Source organism: Ylistrum balloti, unplaced genomic scaffold (assembly GCF_031769215.1).
Source record: "Ylistrum balloti isolate Yb309-2 unplaced genomic scaffold, AGI_CSIRO_Ybal_v1 Utg370978, whole genome shotgun sequence".
NCBI lineage: Eukaryota > Metazoa > Mollusca > Bivalvia > Pectinida > Pectinidae > Ylistrum > Ylistrum balloti.
This window is the reverse complement of record NW_026782548.1, coordinates 118,448-138,203: the sequence shown is the minus strand read 5'-3', so window position 1 is coordinate 138,203 and position 19,756 is coordinate 118,448. Positions and strand designations below refer to the sequence as shown.

Sequence of the window (19,756 nt, the reverse complement as noted above, 5' to 3'; positions counted from 1 at the left end):
TGTGAAGTCCTATGTTATTAATATACCACAAAATTGTAGTGGATTGACAAGTTATAACAAGTTTTCTAAAATTCTTTGAAAACAATTTTATAAGATCCTGGTGAGTGACATGCATGTATACCTGATTTATTCATTGGAAAATAATCTGTTAAATTAAAATTGTAATTTGCTATATTTAAAGTTTAAAATCATGAGAATCAGACCTTCTGTTCAAGTTTAGACACTATTTAAACATATCTTAACTTGATTTGGACATGAATATGAAGTTCATTTCTGTATTTTTTTGTGTATATATAGTTGCTTTATATGTACTTTGCATAATTGATCTGTTTACCATATGTATGTCTAAATTAAGACTAAAGTGTTTTATACACAAATTCCACATTTACATTCAGGGTATGGAAGCAACCAGGTGTCCACATAAGATTGATTTTTGCTGAAAATTGTAGATAAACGTGATCAAAAGTAGTTTAAACTTGTCACATGGTCTAAAAAAGGAAATTACATGTCCCTTAGCTACTACAACAACAATAGAAATAGGATGAAGTATTTCACAATAAGACCCCGTGATGATGAGTTCTAGTTTTTGATAGTTCATTTGTTATGAACTATACTTAAAATTCTTCTCCTTAGTTGTTTAAAAATGCTTTATTTAAAACACTTATTAAAATTTTCACTAAATTGCATTTATTTATTGAAAATTCTATTAATGCTCCATACTGGTAACATATGGTACATAGCATACTTGATCGTGACAGCTTGAGTAGATTACGTACAATAGTCTGTCTGATAAGCTAATGATAACTGAAGAAAATGGTTAAAAATATCAGATAACTCATTATCTGGTATGTCAGTGTCATGAGTTTATGTTAAAGTACCTAATGACTTGTACAACATGGACCCTGGTACCATTTTCACTCTCTAGTTAAACTTAACATATTTATGTGACTGTAAGCCCATGTCTGCTACAAAGCCTCACCAAATAATACTGTTCATTAAAATTATCAAAAAATGCTATCTGTCCTGTAATAATTATACATAATTTTTCTATCATGGTTATCTGAAATTGCTAAATCTTTGGGTTTTTTGGGTTTTTTTTTTATTTTCCAAAGCATCAAGAATGTCTATATGATTGTGTCAGTTCCCTTTATATTATGCAGTATAGATTTTATGTTAAGGAATGGAATTGAATGCATGGTAACAGCCAATTCATATCAAGTATTTGTTTGAACTTTTTAGAGGCCAGGGAATGTTTCATTCATCACAGACTCAATATACTGTACTTAAGTCTTATTACACAGCCAGATCAATATATATCACTGAGTCATCATGACTCACAAACTTTGCAAGCAGTAGTGAATTTACAGTAAAACCTCTATGAAATACCCATTGCTTCATTTGACACCTTACATTGAGTATTTTCAAAACATTTTCCAGTTTATGTTTATTTCTTCATAGGATGATGGGAATGTTGAACTGAAATTGACACTTATTTATATTGTGAGTTTATGCAAGTTTATGTATTGTGTCAGTCAACATAATTTTTTTTAGAGTTATGACCCTTGGGCTTGGAAAATTTCACACTGACATGTCTAATTTCCAACTTTCTTTTTAAGAGTTATTGCCCTTTATTGATTGTTCATTTGGCAAATTAGGAATCATTTTGCTGTTGGTTGATAAATTTAGCATTGCCATATGTTTTTCCCTTACAGGATCCGGACATGTACAATCAAGCAGTGCTGAAAAGACAGTTCAAAGATCATGGTCAGACGTTTACAGGGAATGTTGATATTTGGAGTCTTGGTGTGACTTTGTACCATGTGGCAACAGGACGCCTCCCGTTTATGCCACATGGTGGAAGGTCCAACTCCTACACAATGTAAGTACATTCAAAAATACAGATGCAAAATATATATATATGGTTATGGATTTGTTGGAGATCCAATGTTCACTTGAACCAAAGAACTAATGGACCAAATGTTTCGATATTTAGCTGGTATGTTTCTAGGATGAAGCCTGCCAATGTGTGTGAAAAGAAATGACCTTGACCTATATTCAAGATCACAGGGCTAAGATTTGTTAAAACTTTCAAAGACTTCTTCTCCTAAACTGAAAAGCCTAGAGGCCTGTTACTTGGCTGGTATGTTCCTAGTATGAAGCCTAGGAAAGTTTGTGAAAAGAATTTACCTTGACATATATTCAAGGTTACAGGGTCAGATTTGTTAAAAATTCTAGATGACTTCTCATGAAGTAAAAGGTCTAGAGGCATGGTATTTGACTGGTATTGATATACCAGATGAACACTGTAGGTGCATTGGGCCTTTTGTTTCCTTGCTTCAAACATTTTACTCAGACGTTTATTCAAAATTCTCATTTCAATTTCAAATTTGATGAAAAAATTCTGCCAAAAAATAAGGAAGAATCTTTAAATATTTGAGAGTTTTTCAATGACGTTTGTAAGTCTGACCTTGGAAAATATATAATGTTTATAGTGAAAAAGATTTTAAAACTTCATATTCAATTGTTAAAGGCATCGTATCACCAAGGAAAAGGAGTCTGGAGTGATATCAGGTATTCAGCGTACTGCTGAAGGGCTGATTGAGTACTCGCGTCAGCTTCCGAAAACCTGTGTCCTATCACCGTGAGTATACAATAGTATTATCATAGGAATATGTATTCTTTTTCAAATTTTGTAGTTAGTGATTTTGAAAATTTAAGTCCTGTAAGAGTTGTTAAAACTGGTGAAATAGTTATGACATTGACCCAACTTCAAGGCTTCTTAATCAAAATGTGTGAAAACATTTGAAAAAGTACACAAATCTTCTGTAAAGATACCAGACAGGACTATGATATATGAGATATGATGAAATGATCTGCTTGATGTTTATAAAAAACCCAAGGTCTCTAAATAGGTAACTGCTCAAGGTCATATGTTTGATATAACAGCTGCAGAATAAAGCAGTTGTACAAACATCAAGGGGCAGAAGGGACATGTGGCAAATTACATAATAGTTAAATATCTCTGGGTGAAGATGTCTGATACTTTGGAATGATAGTAGAACAATATAGACAGGTGTTGTTTTCATAGACAGGTGATAATTTTGCCTGTAGTTATGCAATGTATTATTAATAGACCTAAAGTGTAAATATAGCATACCTCTTGGAGAGAAACAGGTACAATACCTTCCATCAAAGCCAACAAATTTTGAAAATAATCATCTTCAAGAATTTGAATTATGGATTGATGATTGATTTTATATCTAATTGAACTATCATGCTATGGCATTTATGGTCCTTATAATAGTCATTTGTAAATACCATAATTGCCATAAGACAGTTTAATTCTCAAATGTACATTCTCGACACATACAGTATTTGCTACCTTATTCTGATTGTAACTCAGTTTAAACTTACATTAATTGATTAACAATAGAAAATGTTAAATTCGTAAAACAGAAATCCATTCAAAGCAAATTGCCTCATGGTATCTCTGAAAACAAAAATGGTGTTATGATGCTCATGTACCTATTGTCATCTACAATGTTTTAATAAACACTTTCTTCATATACAAAATGTTTGAAATATCAATGTTTTCAGTTTTTATGCATTGTCAGTCAACCATGAATTAAAATTGAATACTGTAAAAGATGAAAAAAAGACCTGAACTAGAATTTCTGCTAAAGAAATGTTCAGTATACAGAATAGTGGTAAACAAAATTAGAATTTGTGGTAGAAAACATTATTAAAAGGGTGTATAACTGTTAATTGTCAAAAAATCACAATCATTGATCGCAAATTAATAAAATAGGGCATTGATTAGAAGTTTTTTGTTGTCACTTGTTTTGATCAGTGTCACATCATTAATGTTACATGATTTTTATATGATTTCTTTAGCTCTTAATGTGATTTATTCTTATTTTTTGTTGGCAGTGTTGAAACAAATAGGATGTGAAGAAGATACTTGTATGACTAGATAGATTAATCTCTACACAGAGTCATACATTATAATTTGATTTATGTTATTAAGGGGGAATTATTGTAGGCAAATACTAGGTATATCATGCATTTTAACCACCAACAAAATTTCAGTTTTAATTTCATTAAATGGACAAATATTCATATTATCATAAACTGAAGTGTTTTTCAGTGATAAGGCAGGTTTTACATAATTTATTTACTTTTTTTTCTTTTCCAACAGATGTTTGAAGAACCTGATAGTTCCAGTGCTTGCAGGCTTGATGGAGAGCACACTGCCATTACGGTGGACATTTGAGCGGTTCTTTAATGCTGTCAACAATATACTTGACATGAAGGTCATCAAAATGTTCGAATGCAATTCGGGATGTAACCTCCGGATATATGTCGCAAAAAGTGACAGGTAGCCACAAGTTCAAACTATATATGTATTATGTGCAATGACCAGTAATGGAAACAATGCTGACTCGGTTATTTAAACCATATAGATATCTGATGAGGTAGTCTATATGGCCATGGCAATATTGGCTTTAATTGTATGAGAAAATACTGTAGCAACAGACTGCCAACCATGTTAAAATGTTTAGGTTTTAAATAAAGCTGTTTGTAATTAGATCCTGGTTATGAATGTAAACAAAATTTATAAATTAACTCAATTTAACTGTTGTATTAAACACAATTCGGAGTACAACTCTATTTATGTATTTCCTGGAAAAGTTGAGAAATTGATTGGAAGCAACTCAGGTAATAATGATGAGAAATATGAAACTGGGCAAACAACTCTATTTATGTATTTCCTGGAAAAGTTGAGAAATTGATAGGGAGCAACTCAGGTAATAATGATAAGAAATATGAAACTGGACAAATTTTTTCACAGAGCATTAGTCCATGCTGTAGTCTAAGGGAGATAACTTCTTATTCTGAGATTTTTCAAATTTCAAAACTTTTTTTTTCTTGTAAATAAAATATGTGATAAATTGACTCATTAACTATTGTGTCAAACACAATCTGGATAAAACTTTATTGTTTTATTCCCTGGAAAAGTTTAGAAGTTTAAAGGGAGCAACTCGAGTAATAATGATAAGAAATTATGATGGGCAAGATTTAAGCAGAGCATTAGTCCATGCTGTAGTCTAATGGAGGTAACTTTTTACTTATTCTGAGATTTTTTCAAATTTCAAAACTTTTTTATTTCTTTTTGAAAGTTTTTACATTACAATTATTTATTTTTCAATCATTAGATATGCCAGTTTTCAAGAAGTACTAGCTCGAGAAACAGACATCCCAGCAGTTGAACAGCTGATCTTGTACGACAACAGAGAACTGTGTGAAATTGTTGAACAAACTATGGAGGTCCATCAGTACCCAAAGCGTATTCTCACAGGACAACTCTTCCTCTATAGTCGTGAAAGGGTTGACAGGCAGAAGCTAGCTCTTCCAGAGATTCGTAAGTTTTTTGTTTCATTATATGTATATAGTCAGCTATCAATTAGGATTTGGTAAAAGAAAATTATTACAACCATGGTTTATAATGAATTGATTTTGGCATATAGTTATCATGCTTTATCCATCATCATCCACCATGGGCCATGAGCTGTGCACCGTGTGTAAACTTTTGACATTTTAAACTTCTTCTCAAGTTTTTCAGGTCAGTCTGAAATCCAAGATGGCCCTCATGGGCGCTGTCTTGAAAAATATATTTGAATCTTCCCCAGTCCCACTTGTTCCATTGAGCTAAAAATTGGTGGGAAGGTTAAGGAAAGGCAGCAAAGAGTGTTTTTATTTTTCTACCTTGTCCAAATTTTGATACAGCAGCCAGGGAGGCCATTTTGTATCATGATTGTGCAATCATGGTTTTCCTGTGCAAACACCTATTTCAAACTTCTTTTCAAGTATCTCTGAGCTCTGACTTTACAATTAAAAAAAAGGTAACACTTGTTGCAGCTACTTACGCCTCACCATAACTGCCATCTGTGTCATGGAAAACAGCTTCTTACAAAGATTTCATTCTAAGTAGAAAAAATAACCCTTCCCCCTGATGAGAGATTTTGTAGTCAGATGACCGTTAAGGCCCATGGGCTTCTTGTTTGATTATCTATGTAGTTGGGCAGATAATCACATACCTTTTTACATCCAATTTGGGAATAAGGGAATGAAAGTCTGATCACCATGAGTGAAAGGGGAACAGGGACACACTGGGTCACCTAAGAAATTAATGTCTTGTCTCCAAGGGTGAAACATGAATGGATATCAAGTAGTGCTGTGTCAATTAATCAGATTTGTTGACAATTGAACGTTTCTTGTTTTTAGCCAACCATATGATGATGGTAGGCTATTCAGATCACTCTACGTCTGTGGTCTGTCGTCCGTTGCTCTGTTCGTAAACAGTTTTTGTTATCGCTACTTCTTGAGAAGTCATAGATGGATCTTTCTCAAATTGCATATGTAGGTTCCCCTTGGTACCTAGTTGTGCCAATTTGATTTTGGGACTGATCACAAAAACGAAATGACAGACATCTTAGATTTTGACTTCGAAAGTTTGTTATCACTATTTCTTGAGAACTACTGCACAGATCTTTCTCAAGTTTCATGTATAGGATTCTTTAGGTCCCTAGTTGTGCCTATTTGAGTTTTGGACTGATTAGAAAAACAAAATGGCCAACAGGCAGCCATCTTGGATTTTGCCTAGTAAAGATTGCTATTACTATTTCTGCTGAAGTACTGAATGGAAATCTCTCAAATTTCAGACGTATGTTCCCTTTGATCTCTCCTTGTGCTCTTTCGCTTTTGGGACTGATCAGAAGAAACAAAATGGTTTCCAGGTGGCCATTTTGGATTTGGCAGGGAAAGATTGTCGTTCATTTTTGCAAAGGAATGTTCAAATGTCTTATCATTAAGAGCAAAAACGGAGAAAAGAAGGGAAAAGATCCAACTTTCAAAGAGCATATAAAGATAAAACATTGGTGAGCATCGAGATGCCTCTGGGAACTCTTGTTTTATCAATTATCACAAAATATGGCATGATCAGTTTGAAGAGAAAAACAATGTTTTCTTGATGCAACAGTCAGAAGCCTATACCTCATAAGTAACATAAGACTGGGCCTATATCCACATTTTCATGCAATATTCCGACTGAAGATTCCATGACAAAATGAAAAGTTAATACAGCCATTAGGGCCCTAGCATGTCACTCAGAACGTTTTATATGTTAAAGGAGGTAATTCCCATTTTCAATCACACATGCAGCCATGCAATGGTGGAGATTCAGCATATCCTCATTGAACTGTATCCCCCGAAACAAGGCAGATGATACATTTGGAAACACTTTAGGTTTCCAGAAATTAATAATATAATAATAGTGAGTTATCATATGAAGAACAAAATTATAGATAAATGTTTGAGATGCTCAATCTTGATTTGTTTAGGTATACCTTTATGATAATATTTTTTAATTTTGCTATTTTAATGGATGATTTGACTGTGAATTTCATAAATTTTCAACTCTTCAACAATAAAAAAGATATAAAATACATAGATAACAATAAGTAACAATAAGTTATTTTGTAAGTTTATATCGTGAAAAACAGTACATTGGAATACAAACATTAGACAGCACAATACAAGGGTAATTTACAGTTACATATTACACACATTAGATTAGCAATTATCATATCCATAATCATAATGAATTCTGGCATAAATATCAACAAAATAGGCTGATTATTACTCAGTGGTTGATCATATTATAGAAACCATTGATCAATTATGAGAACCAGTTCCCAGCACTAGTACCCATCAGGTCACATGGGGAATGAAAGTCTGGTCACCATGGATGAAAGAGGAACGGGTATCCATTGGATCACGAAACTGGGGAATGAAAATCTGGTCGTCATGGCCCAAAGGGAAATGAGTACCCACTGAGTCACCTGACTGGGAATCAAACTCCCGTTAGTGAGAAGAATGGAGAGTGGGTACTTATCACTCTGAACTGTTAAGTTTGAAATTACACCAGTAACATAGGTACCTTTGTATTGTAATGCATTGGAGATTCCTTGAGAAATATGGTGACATTGAATGACTGAGAGATGGTTTGATTTGCAGCTTCTTTCCCTAGCATGCCGGAACATTTTGCTGTTGACAAGGACTCGCACTACCTTCATAAGATCTGTGCCATTGCATGCCTCATCAGTAAATCCATATCCAACATCATTCACCAGCAAGAACTAATGGAACAAGCAGAGACCCATTTAAGGTAATGGTCAGGTGAAAGTCTATCCACTTCAAGATTATAGGTTTAGCTTTGTCAGTGGCAGAATATAACGTGTATCTTTGAGCAAGGCATTTTACCAGTATTTTTTTAATTACCTAAGCAGAGAAAAAGATAATTAGGGTTGGGTATAACGGTTTCCTTATTTAGATATTGTTGTAGAATGGAATTAAAAAAATAGTCTTTCAAAATAGGTAGTTAACAAGAAGAGCATACTGTGTGGCCTTGCATTTTTGAGATGACATTTTCACTATTTTCGGATACGTTAACCTGATCGTCAAAATTTAATCTGTTAAATCATGAGACACAGGTGTATTAGATGTCTTTTTTTACATCCAGGTAGGAAATTTGGTTTTCTTTAAATATAATTCAGCTGTTTTGAAAGAAAGTAGCAAAAATTTTGACTCTTTAGAATTACCAATGCAACTATACAATACATACATTCCCTGTATACACATGCATTTACTAGAAAGGTATTTGTGAGAAGATTCACGTATGGCTGTTAATACTTAATTTGTTTGATAAGTCTTTCATGCCTAAAATGTTTAGTGCCTTGTGTTTGATATGAGTTTCCATTTTTTTCTAGGGATTTCATTTTTCAAATCATCAAACGTATCAACAGTTGTGTTCCTGACATGTCAGAACACTTGGAGGAAAATGAGAAGCATCAAGACACATTCTTCCAAAGTTATTTATGTTTGAATGAACTCGTATCAGTCATAGAAGTAAACCACAGCCATGGTACCACGCTCAATAAAGCCAAAGTCAAACTGAGACAAATCTTAAACGACGAATCACCAAAAGAAGTTTTAAAGAAGGTATACTTGGAAAAGAAGATTTTAAAATATTTTCCTGAAGTGATTTTGCCAATATGATATATTTGACATCTTTCACTATTGTAATATACCTGAGAGTGTTTTTCTTTGGTTCTGGCAATCAGGACTGGATTGTGATGTCATAATATGGACAGTTACATTTTGTCATGAATTGAAAATGGCTCAAAAAATGGCTGCCTCCATTTGTTTCTGTACTCTCATTTTAACTTGTTTAATAAGTTTTATGCTTGTTTTAAAATTACTCTTGATTGATTCTATCTTTGTTTTACAGGCAGTAAACCGCTGCAAAGAAGTTCAAGTGTACATGAAAGTTCTAGTAGAAAAAATGGCAGAGCATGAGAGAGATGCCATGTTCAGTTATGCCAGATGCTCTGAAGAAGACTATTGGTATGTAGACTTCTTTCTTTAGCCCACAATGATAAAGTTGTGAAATTTACCCTTCAACAGAAAGTTGCCAGATTTACCCACAACAATAAAGTTGTGGAAGGTACTCTACAGCAGCAGGTTGCCAGATTTACCCACAACAATAAAGTTGTGGAAGGTACTCTACAGCAGCAGGTTGCCAGATTTACCCACAACAATAAAGTTGTGTAAGTTACCCTACAGCAGCAGGTTGCCAGATTTACCCACAACAATAAAGTTGTGTAAGTTACCCTACAGCAGCAGGTTGCCAGATTTACTCACAACAATAAAGTTGTGTAAGTTACCCTACAGCAGCAGGTTGCCAGATTTACTCACAACAATAAAGTTGTGTAAGTTACCCTACAGCAGCAGGTTGCCAGATTTACTCACAACAATAAAGTTGTGTAAGTTACCATACAGCAGCAGGTTTCCAGATTTACCCCACAACAGTAAAGTTGTGGAAGGTACTCTACAGCAGCAGGTTGCCAGATTTACCCACAACAATAAAGTTGTGTAAGTTACCCTACAGCAGGTTGCCAGATTTATCCACAACAATAAAGTTGTGGAAGGTACTCTACAGCAGCAGGTTGCCAGATTTGAATTTAGCTGACAGCAGGATATTCCTACAGCAAAAAAATATAGGATTGGCCCTTCAGCAAAGATTTGCAGGATTCACCAAATCGCAAAAATGTTAAGGAATTTACCCCACAGCAACAATTTGCCAGATGTAACCAGAAGATTAAAGATTGAAGAGATATCCAACAGTAGCAGTTCAGTAAAGATGCAGGATTTTACTTACCTACTAAAGTATCATTAATTGGAATCTGCTTAAGACATGTACAACCTCAGTTTTGTATTTGATAAGAAGTGTTTGTTATTATCATGAATCTCCACAGCTTCTTTTCAGAGTTTTTCATTTGATTTGTTATTGTTATGAAACTTTTCTGATTTGAATAGTACATCAATTACAAGACAATGAAACATAGAAATTATTTTTAAAGAATTATTTCCTGATTTTTAAACACTTTATTTTTAGTGTCCAAAAGAGCAGTCATTTAGTTACCCTACTGATGGAGATTTGGACTTTGTTTACAAAACACAGAAAGCAAAGGACACTTGCCTCAGAGGAGGAATTCATACACAACACTCAGAAGTAAGAGATTATACCCTGTGAAACTATTTTGTTATCTTGTTCTGTCTTTTTAACCCACCATCGCCAGATGTTGGGCTGTTTAAATTGCCCTGTGTCAGATGTTTGTCCTTAGGCAATAACGGCCTCTGTTACATTGGCTCCTATTTAGAGGCTTGGGAATAATACTTCACATTACCATTACAACACAAGAATCGCTATAACCCCTGGAAACTGGGGGATGAGTAATTTCCTTTGGAGGGTGGAGGTATGAAACCATGGTAAGTCATTAGCTGCTGTTTTCATTTTGGGACTGATCAGATATATGAAATGGCCATCAGGGGACCACCTTCAATTTGACGGAAACCTTCAAAATAACACAAAAAATTTGGCAGGTTTATTATATCATAATGATGTGTATGTGAATACATTGTATATGGTTTTGGAAATATATACAGGGTTTCTTCATTTCATTTTCTTCTGAAATGAAAATGAAATCTGTGAGGTGAAAGATACTGATACAGCTTATATCAAATGTGTTGGTTATTAGGTCATCTGACCCGAAGGGTCCGATGACCTATAGTTATCATGCTTCGTCCGTCGTCGTCCGCCGTGCGCCGTGCGCCGTGCGTCGTGCGCCGTGCGCCGTCCGTAAACTTTTCATTCAAACGACTTCTTCTCAAATACTAGAAGGTCTAGGGGGCTAATACTTGGCACAGAGGATACTGGCATGGAGCTCTACCAAGTTTGTTCAAATGAATGACCTTGACCCACTTTAAAGGTCACAGGGGTCAAATATGTTAAAATCTTTAAACAACTTCTTCTCATTAACCAAAAGGCTCAGAGTGTAGATATTGGGCCTGTGACATGCTGGGATGAAGGACTACCAAGTTTGTTCAAATGAATGACCTTGACCCACTTTAAAGGTCACAGGGGTCAAATATGTTAAAATCTTTAAACAACTTCTTCTCAATAACCAAAAGGCTCAGATTGCTGATATTGTGCCTGTGGCATGCTGGGATGAAGGGCTATCAAGTTTGTTTAAATGAATGACCTTGAACAATTTTCAAGGTCACAGGGGTCAAATATGTCAAAATATTTAAATAACTTCTTCTCAAATACTAGAATGCCAAGGGGGCTAATACTTGGCCCATAGCATGCTGGCATGGAGCCCTACAAAGTTTGTTCAAATGAATGACCTTGGCCCACTTTCAAGGTCACAGGGGTCAAATATGTTAAAATATACAAAGGACTTCATCTCAATAAGCAAAAGTCTATGAGTGCCGATATTGGGTCTGTAGCATGCTGGGAGGAAAGGCTACCAAGCTTATTTAAATGAATGACCTTGAACAACTTTCAAGGTCGCAGGGGTCAAATATGTCAAAATCTTTAAATAACTTCTTCTCAAATACTAGAAGGCCTAGGGGGTTAATACTTGGCCCATAGCATGCTGGCATGGAGCCCTACAAAGTTTGTTCAAATGAATGACCTTGGCCCACTTTAAAGGTCACAGGGGTCAAATATGTTAAAATCTTTAAACAACTTCTTCTCAATAACCAAAAGGCTCAGATTGCTGATATTGTGCCTGTGGCATGCTGGGATGAAGGGCTATCAAGTTTGTTTAAATGAATGACCTTGAACAACTTTCAAGGTCACAGGGGTCAAATATGTCAAAATATTTAAATAACTTCTTCTCAAATACTAGAAGGCCTAGGGGGCTAATACTTGGCCCATAGCATGCTGGCATGGAGCCCTACAAAGTTTGTTCAAATGAATGACCTTGGCCCACTTTCAAGGTCACAGGGGTCAAATATGTTAAAATATACAAAGGACTTCATCTCAATAAGCAAAAGTCTATGAGTGCCGATATTGGGTCTGTAGCATGCTGGGAGGAAAGGCTACCAAGCTTATTTAAATGAATGACCTTGAACAACTTTCAAGGTCGCAGGGGTCAAATATGTCAAAATCTTTAAATAACTTCTTCTCAAATACTAGAAGGCCTAGGGGGTTAATACTTGGCCCATAGCATGCTGGCATGGAGCCCTACAAAGTTTGTTCAAATGAATGACCTTGGCCCACTTTAAAGGTCACAGGGGTCAAATATGTTAAAATCTTTAAACAACTTCTTCTCAATAACCAAAAGGCTCAGATTGCTGATATTGTGCCTGTGGCATGCTGGGATGAAGGGCTATCAAGTTTGTTTAAATGAATGACCTTGAACAACTTTCAAGGTCACAGGGGTCAAATATGTCAAAATCTTTAAATAACTTCTTCTCAAATACTAGAAGGCCTAGGGGGCTAATACTTGGCCCATAGCATGCTGGCATGGAGCCCTACAAAGTTTGTTCAAATGAATGACCTTGGCCCACTTTCAAGGTCACAGGGGTCAAATATGTTAAAATATACAAAGGACTTCATCTCAATAAGCAAAAGTCTATGAGTGCCGATATTGGGTCTGTAGCATGCTGGGAGGAAAGGCTACCAAGTTTATTTAAATGAATGACCTTGAACAACTTTCAAGGTCACAGGGGTCAAATATGTCAAAATCTTTAAATAACTTCTTCTCAAATACTAGAAGGCCTAGGGGGCTAATACTTGGCCCATAGCATGCTGGCATGGAGCCCTACAAAGTTTGTTCAAATGAATGACCTTGGCCCACTTTCAAGGTCACAGGGGTCAAATATGTTAAAATATACAAAGGACTTCATCTCAATAAGCAAAAGTCTATGAGTGCCGATATTGGGTCTGTAGCATGCTGGGAGGAAAGGCTACCAAGTTTATTCAAATGAATGACCTCAACCCACTTTCAAGGTCACAGGGGTCAAATATGTTAAAATATACAAACGACTTCTTCTCAACAAGCAAAAGTCCATGAGTGCTGATATTGGGCCTGTAAGATGCTTGGAGGAGAGGCTTCCAAGTTTGTTCAAATGAATGACCTCAACCACTTTCTAGGTTTGACTTGCTTTTTGTCAGATGACCGTTAAGGCCCATGGGCCTCTTGTTTTTACTACTGAAATACAACCTGTTTTTCACTCTCAGATTGAAGTCACAAGAATATTCAGCAAGACTTCTTTCCATCCTTGAAGGCCATTGTCGTATCAATGTCATTCAAACGTATGATGTCACCACCAAACAAATCAGGTAATCTTTCTACGGATGACCTTTGACCCCACAATAACATACTGATCATCAACAAAAATGGATGGATAAGTAGTGTGGACTAAAAAAGCAAATATTTGGTAAATTTATTGTGATAACTGAATGGTAAGAAGACATTTGGGACAGTAAATTTAGACATCTCATGTCTGTTACTTTTGATCCTTAATTTTCATGATGGTGAAACATATTGAATGAATGAATTAACCATTAGCCAGCAGGCAGATATCACTGGTTTTGGGGGAGGGGTGATATTAGTTTCTGTGGGGAAACATGTTTAGTTTAATAATGACTTTTTAATGATGAAAACATTTGTAATAAAATAAACAATTTTATTGTAGCTTACTTCTGAAAAATTTACAAAGGACTAAAAAAGTCGATCAGAACATCAGCAGTGTGAGGGACTGTCGCAAAAAGCTGAGTGAAAGAATTGTCAAGGTCAGTAAAGATTATAAAAAACATATGTAAACAGAACAGTTCAATACATCTTCATACGCAGAGAGGATCCATTACAGGTGTTAGATCTGAATGAATTGATTGTCATTAGATCTGTATTTTGATTTCTTAAGTAACAAGATTTCTTTGTCGCAATCCTTTGCTTAGTAACTTTTGATATAAACTGGTGATGAGTTTTCAAATTTTCAGTTTGACCTTTGGCGAAATCTTTTGTCTAATGCTGGTATCTACTGATACTACAAAAGTTAAATAAAAAAGGGGTGGATACTTCATTAAGCCTTCATAATTAACCTTTTTTTCTTCTGTATATTTTTGCATGTCTGTAGGGAAGTATCTGTAAGTGTTCATATCGGTACTTAGTACTCTGCATATCTCCCCATTGTTACTGTCAGTTGATGTTTATTTGATATACAATTACAGACATGTTTCCCTGTCCATACGATAGTAGTGGATGTCGGAGGACCCAGCAAATATCAGCACTCTCTGTCGACTACAAATCTGTTGCCTCGACTGGACTTCTCTCTGTACTTACTGTTATTTGACTTTTCAGATGGAAATGGAATGTAAGAAAATAGCTAATGAAGCCAGGGAAGTTACCCAGCAGTGCTTAACGAACCCTGCTCCACAAGGCGCATCAGCTATGTATCCCATTGACACCTTGTCATCTGGCACTCCGTTTAGTAACATCAGTATGGAGAAAATCTCCCTCAGGTAGGATGTCCACACATTTTTGGAACTGGATTACAACAGTCTCCACCATTACCATGACTGAGGTCATAGGAAGCTTATTCAAATTAATTTACGATGCATTTGATGTGTCATTTGTTTTCCGTATTTATCCTTTAATAAGCCCAGGGAGTCAATGCGTAACTTCTGACTCAAAGTCAGAGCACGGGCTTATTACAGGACAATAAATTGACATCGTAATGAACAGCTAAGAATATATACAGGCTTACATATTTACCAAAAGACCAAAGGAAGTAAGAAACACTGTTTTATTTCATTAATTGGTCATGATCATGATGATGCATATTGTCTCATTTTTCATTGTACCTTATTTTCTGTATTTCAAACAAAAATAAGCACAAACCTAATGCAAGGGTTTACATGCTAACTACTATTACACTGTACTTGATTGTTGATATCTGGTTTTATTAAGAGCAAATGAGTATCATGATTAACGTGACTGTTTCTGTTTATAACATTTGTATCTAATAGCATTTGAACTATTGTGTAACACTTGCTATACCATTGTGTGTTACTAGACATTGTGCTTCTGCTGACTGTAGCACAAAGGAAGAGTTACCTATGGCATCAATAAATGATTAATAAATCTATTTATTTAACTAGGTATTTTTCTGATCCAATTTATTGATGACAAATTGGTTAGACCTGTAAGGTCATTAGTTAGCATTTCTCTGTGTCAATAGTAAAAATGTTCCTGTGAAAATTAATCTAAAAATCACAAGACACAGTAGTAAGTCTATCACATTATCGATGGTTATAGATAAAGATAAGCATTTAAATGCAATAAATATACTTTTATTTAATTTGGCTTGTTTAAAGTCAAGCCCAATATCTTTTTGGAAAAATTTGCTCAATGATGAAGTTGTGCATCCACGGTTATTGTTATATATATGAACAAAAATTTACAGAAACTACAATAAGTGGAATCATACTTATCTCAATACTATCTGTGCGAAAGGCGGTTTGAAACTAAGATTATTGCTTTTAAGTAACTCGTACATTGGAAAGTGTATCTCTGAGATTATCGAGATCAGCCGTTTATTGTGCCGAGGAGATACCAACTAGAATAACAGAAAACCAGGTAAGAATATGCCACAGAACACTGTAAGTAAACGATAATACTAGTGATAACCATTGTATTGCTTTGCAGAATTATGTCCACTACTTTAGAAATTTGTTCAACATTTATGATATTGTCCTTGTTTGCAGCATGAAGTCACTGATTGACAACAGGCGAGAGATTAATGACATCATGGCACAAAGCCACTCCAGTTTGGAAGAATCTAGTCATCTAATGGAATCCCTTCTTTCTCGGTAAGTTTTCTTTTTACCAGTATGAGGCACTCACTACCAATAAGTTTTCATTTTTTCTGGTATGAGACACTCACTACCCATAAGTTTTCATTTTTTCTGGTATGAGACACTCACTACCCATAAGTTTTCATCTTTTCTGGTATGAGACACTCACTACTGGTAAGTTTCATCTTTTCTGGTATGAGAAACTCACTACCCATAAGTTTTCATTTTTTCTGGTATGAGACACTCACTACCCATAAGTTTTCATCTTTTCTGGTATGACACACTCACTACCAATAAGTTTTCATCTTTTCTGGTATGAGACACTCACTACCCATAAGTTTTCATCTTTTCTGGTATGAGACACTCACTACCAATAAGTTTTCATTTTTTCTGGTATGAGACACTCACTACCCATAAGTTTTCATCTTTTCTGGTATGAGACACTAACTACCAATAAGTTTTCATTTTTTCTGGTATGAGACACTCACTACTGGTAAGTTTCATCTTTTCTGGTATGAGACACTCACTACCCATAAGTTTTCATCTTTTCTGGTTTGAGACACTAACTACCCATAAGTTTTCATCTTTTCTGGTATTATACACTCACTACTTGTAAGTTTCATCTTTTCTGGTATGAGACACTCACTACCCATAAGTTTTCATTTTTTCTGGTATGAGACACTCACTACCCATAAGTTTTCATCTTTTCTGGTATGAGACACTCACTACCAATAAGTTTTCATCTTTTCTGGTATGAGACACTCACTACCCATAAGTTTTCATCTTTTCTGGTATGAGACACTCACTACCAATAAGTTTTCATTTTTTCTGGTATGAGACACTCACTACCCATAAGTTTTCATCTTTTCTGGTATGAGACACTAACTACCAATAAGTTTTCATTTTTTCTGGTATGAGACACTCACTACTGGTAAGTTTCATCTTTTCTGGTATGAGACACTCACTACCCATAAGTTTTCATCTTTTCTGGTTTGAGACACTAACTACCCATAAGTTTTCATCTTTTCTGGTTTGAGACACTAACTACCCATAAGTTTTCATCTTTTCTGGTATGAGACACTCACTACTGGTAAGTTTCATCTTTTCTGGACACTCACTACCCATAAGTTTTCATTTTTTCTGGTATGAGACACTCACTACTGGTAAGTTTCATCTTTTCTGGTATGAGACACTCACTACCCATAAGTTTTCATCTTTTCTGGTTTGAGACACTAACTACCCATAAGTTTTCATCTTTTCTGGTATGAGACACTCACTACTGGTAAGTTTCATCTTTTCTGGTATGAGACACTCACTACCCATAAGTTTTCATCTTTTCTGGTTTGAGACACTAACTACCCATAAGTTTTCATCTTTTCTGGTATGAGACACTCACTACTGGTAAGTTTCATCTTTTCTGGTATGAGACACTCACTACCCATAAGTTTTCATTTTTTCTGGTATGAGACACTCACTACCCATAAGTTTTCATCTTTTCTGGTATGAGACACTCACTACCAATAAGTTTTCATTTTTTCTGGTATGAGACACTCACTACCCATAAGATTTCTTCTTTATTGGTATATTTGACCGATGAACATGAAGCAATATGCCTAGAAAGAATTTTCCTCAGTACACTGTTCACTCAGGCTTTGTCCTTATCAATAGCTTATCAGATATGATCGATGAGATAAAAGGGAAGTAATCTGGTATAAAGTGATTGCCAGAGACTGAGCTGGCAAGACATTTTTTAGCAAAGAATTATAATGAACAGTAATCATCAAAAGTGTTTTAGAAAGGTTTATTTAGATTACAACGTTTAACATATTTTGTGTGGTTTTTCTCTTGTGACTGTTGAACATAGCTGAGATGTTACTTGTTTGGAACTTCTGAAGCTGATGGAAATTGTAGTCATGGTAACACTTTTGCTAGTGGTCGCCAAATGATTGGCTAATTTATTAATCTATTTTATGTTGTTTTCAGGAAAAAAGCTGGACAACATGAAGATTCTGGTCCATCTAGAATGGAAAAATCTGACGTTAAAAAGGTTACATTTCATTCAGGCATACAGGCCACCTCTGGTGACTCTTGAACATAGCTGAGACGTTTCCTAGTTGGAACTTCTGAAGCTGATGATGTAGTCATGACAACACATTTGCAAGTGGTCACCAGATGATTGGCTGATGCAGGAGAATTTGGACAACAGATTGGTCAAGGACCAGAATCTCTCATTGTTTCTTCATTACTGTACAGATCGTCCACTGCATCCTCTACATATGCTGTCTATATTCAGATAACACAGAACTGATCTTGGTGATGAAGTATTATCAGTCAAGACTTACATAAAGTTTATAAAATATGATGCTCAGTGATAATCAAAACATTCTCAGTATTGGTGATGAAATATGAAAGCATTCAAATTAGGCAAAATTCACTTAAACAACAAAAGCATTCAAATTAGGCAAAATTCACTTAAACAACAAAAGCATTAAAGTTTTCTCACAATTCACTTAGACAAAAACAGCATTCAAATAAGGCAAAATTCATTTTGACATAAATCTAGTGAAGAGAAATTGGTCTTTTGGGAAGGAAGTCTCCATCAAATTTGACCTAGATTTAGAGAAATATTCTCCAATATTTTGCTAAGATTTAGTTAAGTAGACTCCCATTTTTTTTCCTCCGCAAGTACCGGTATTATAATTCCATCGCAAAATATTTAAAAGTATTAGGAATAATGTCAAGCACTTCTCAGAATCAAATGAAATGTCTGTTTTGGATGAAAGTTATCAGTCATAGGTACAAATTTTGTTAATTTGGTATTCACATACAATGTATGAATGTCAAAGTGTATTCTGAAAACTGGTTTCCATCAATAGCTTTTGAGGAATCTATTCAAGGCTGTATACTTCCTTATGATTTGACAATTATGTAATGAGAATTGGTCAATTTCAGAAACCTTTTCAAGATGATATTTGGGCATATGTAGTCATTTTTTACTTCAAGAAGCCATTAAAATGATAGTAATGCACATGAGGCCATTTAAATGATAGCTATGCTCACGAGGCCATTAAAATGATAGTTATGCTCAGGAGGCCATTAAAAGATAGCTTTGAAAATGCTAGTCAGTAGGAGATCCTTTACTTTGTGATATTTCCAGCATCAGATATAAGTAGAAGAAATTCTTCAGCTCAGGGAATACAAGCCTTGCTAAATGTAAATGTCCAGTTTTACCAATAATGATGTGTCATTTCTTACTTCAAGAAGCCATTAAAATGATAGTAATGCACATGAGGCCATTTAAATGATAGCTATGCTCACGAGGCCATTAAAATGATAGTTATGCTCAGAAGGCCATTAAAATGCTAGTTCTGCATAAGAGCCAATTAAAATGATAGTTATGCTCAGGAGGCCATTTAAAATGATAGTTATGCTCAGGTGGCCATTAAAATGATAGTTATGCTTCGGAGGCCATTAAAATGATAGTTA

At 35.1% G+C, this 19,756-nt stretch overlaps 1 protein-coding gene across 1 annotated transcript in view; it reads left to right on the top strand.

The window, feature by feature from the left end:
• LOC132559845 (serine/threonine-protein kinase TBK1-like) overlaps positions 1 to 18,362 on the top strand; it is a 37,687-nt gene extending 19,325 nt beyond the window's left edge. The window contains exons 6-18 of the mRNA XM_060224475.1: positions 1,713 to 1,879; positions 2,531 to 2,641; positions 4,199 to 4,378; positions 5,217 to 5,422; positions 8,077 to 8,227; positions 8,829 to 9,060; positions 9,350 to 9,465; positions 10,517 to 10,633; positions 13,652 to 13,753; positions 14,110 to 14,206; positions 14,775 to 14,935; positions 16,181 to 16,285; positions 18,254 to 18,362. Coding sequence (XP_060080458.1) covers positions 1,713 to 1,879; positions 2,531 to 2,641; positions 4,199 to 4,378; positions 5,217 to 5,422; positions 8,077 to 8,227; positions 8,829 to 9,060; positions 9,350 to 9,465; positions 10,517 to 10,633; positions 13,652 to 13,753; positions 14,110 to 14,206; positions 14,775 to 14,935; positions 16,181 to 16,285; positions 18,254 to 18,362 — 1,854 coding nt within the window. The remainder of the gene's footprint in view (positions 1 to 1,712; positions 1,880 to 2,530; positions 2,642 to 4,198; positions 4,379 to 5,216; positions 5,423 to 8,076; positions 8,228 to 8,828; positions 9,061 to 9,349; positions 9,466 to 10,516; positions 10,634 to 13,651; positions 13,754 to 14,109; positions 14,207 to 14,774; positions 14,936 to 16,180; positions 16,286 to 18,253) is intronic.
• The last annotated feature ends 1,394 nt before the right edge of the window (positions 18,363 to 19,756 follow it).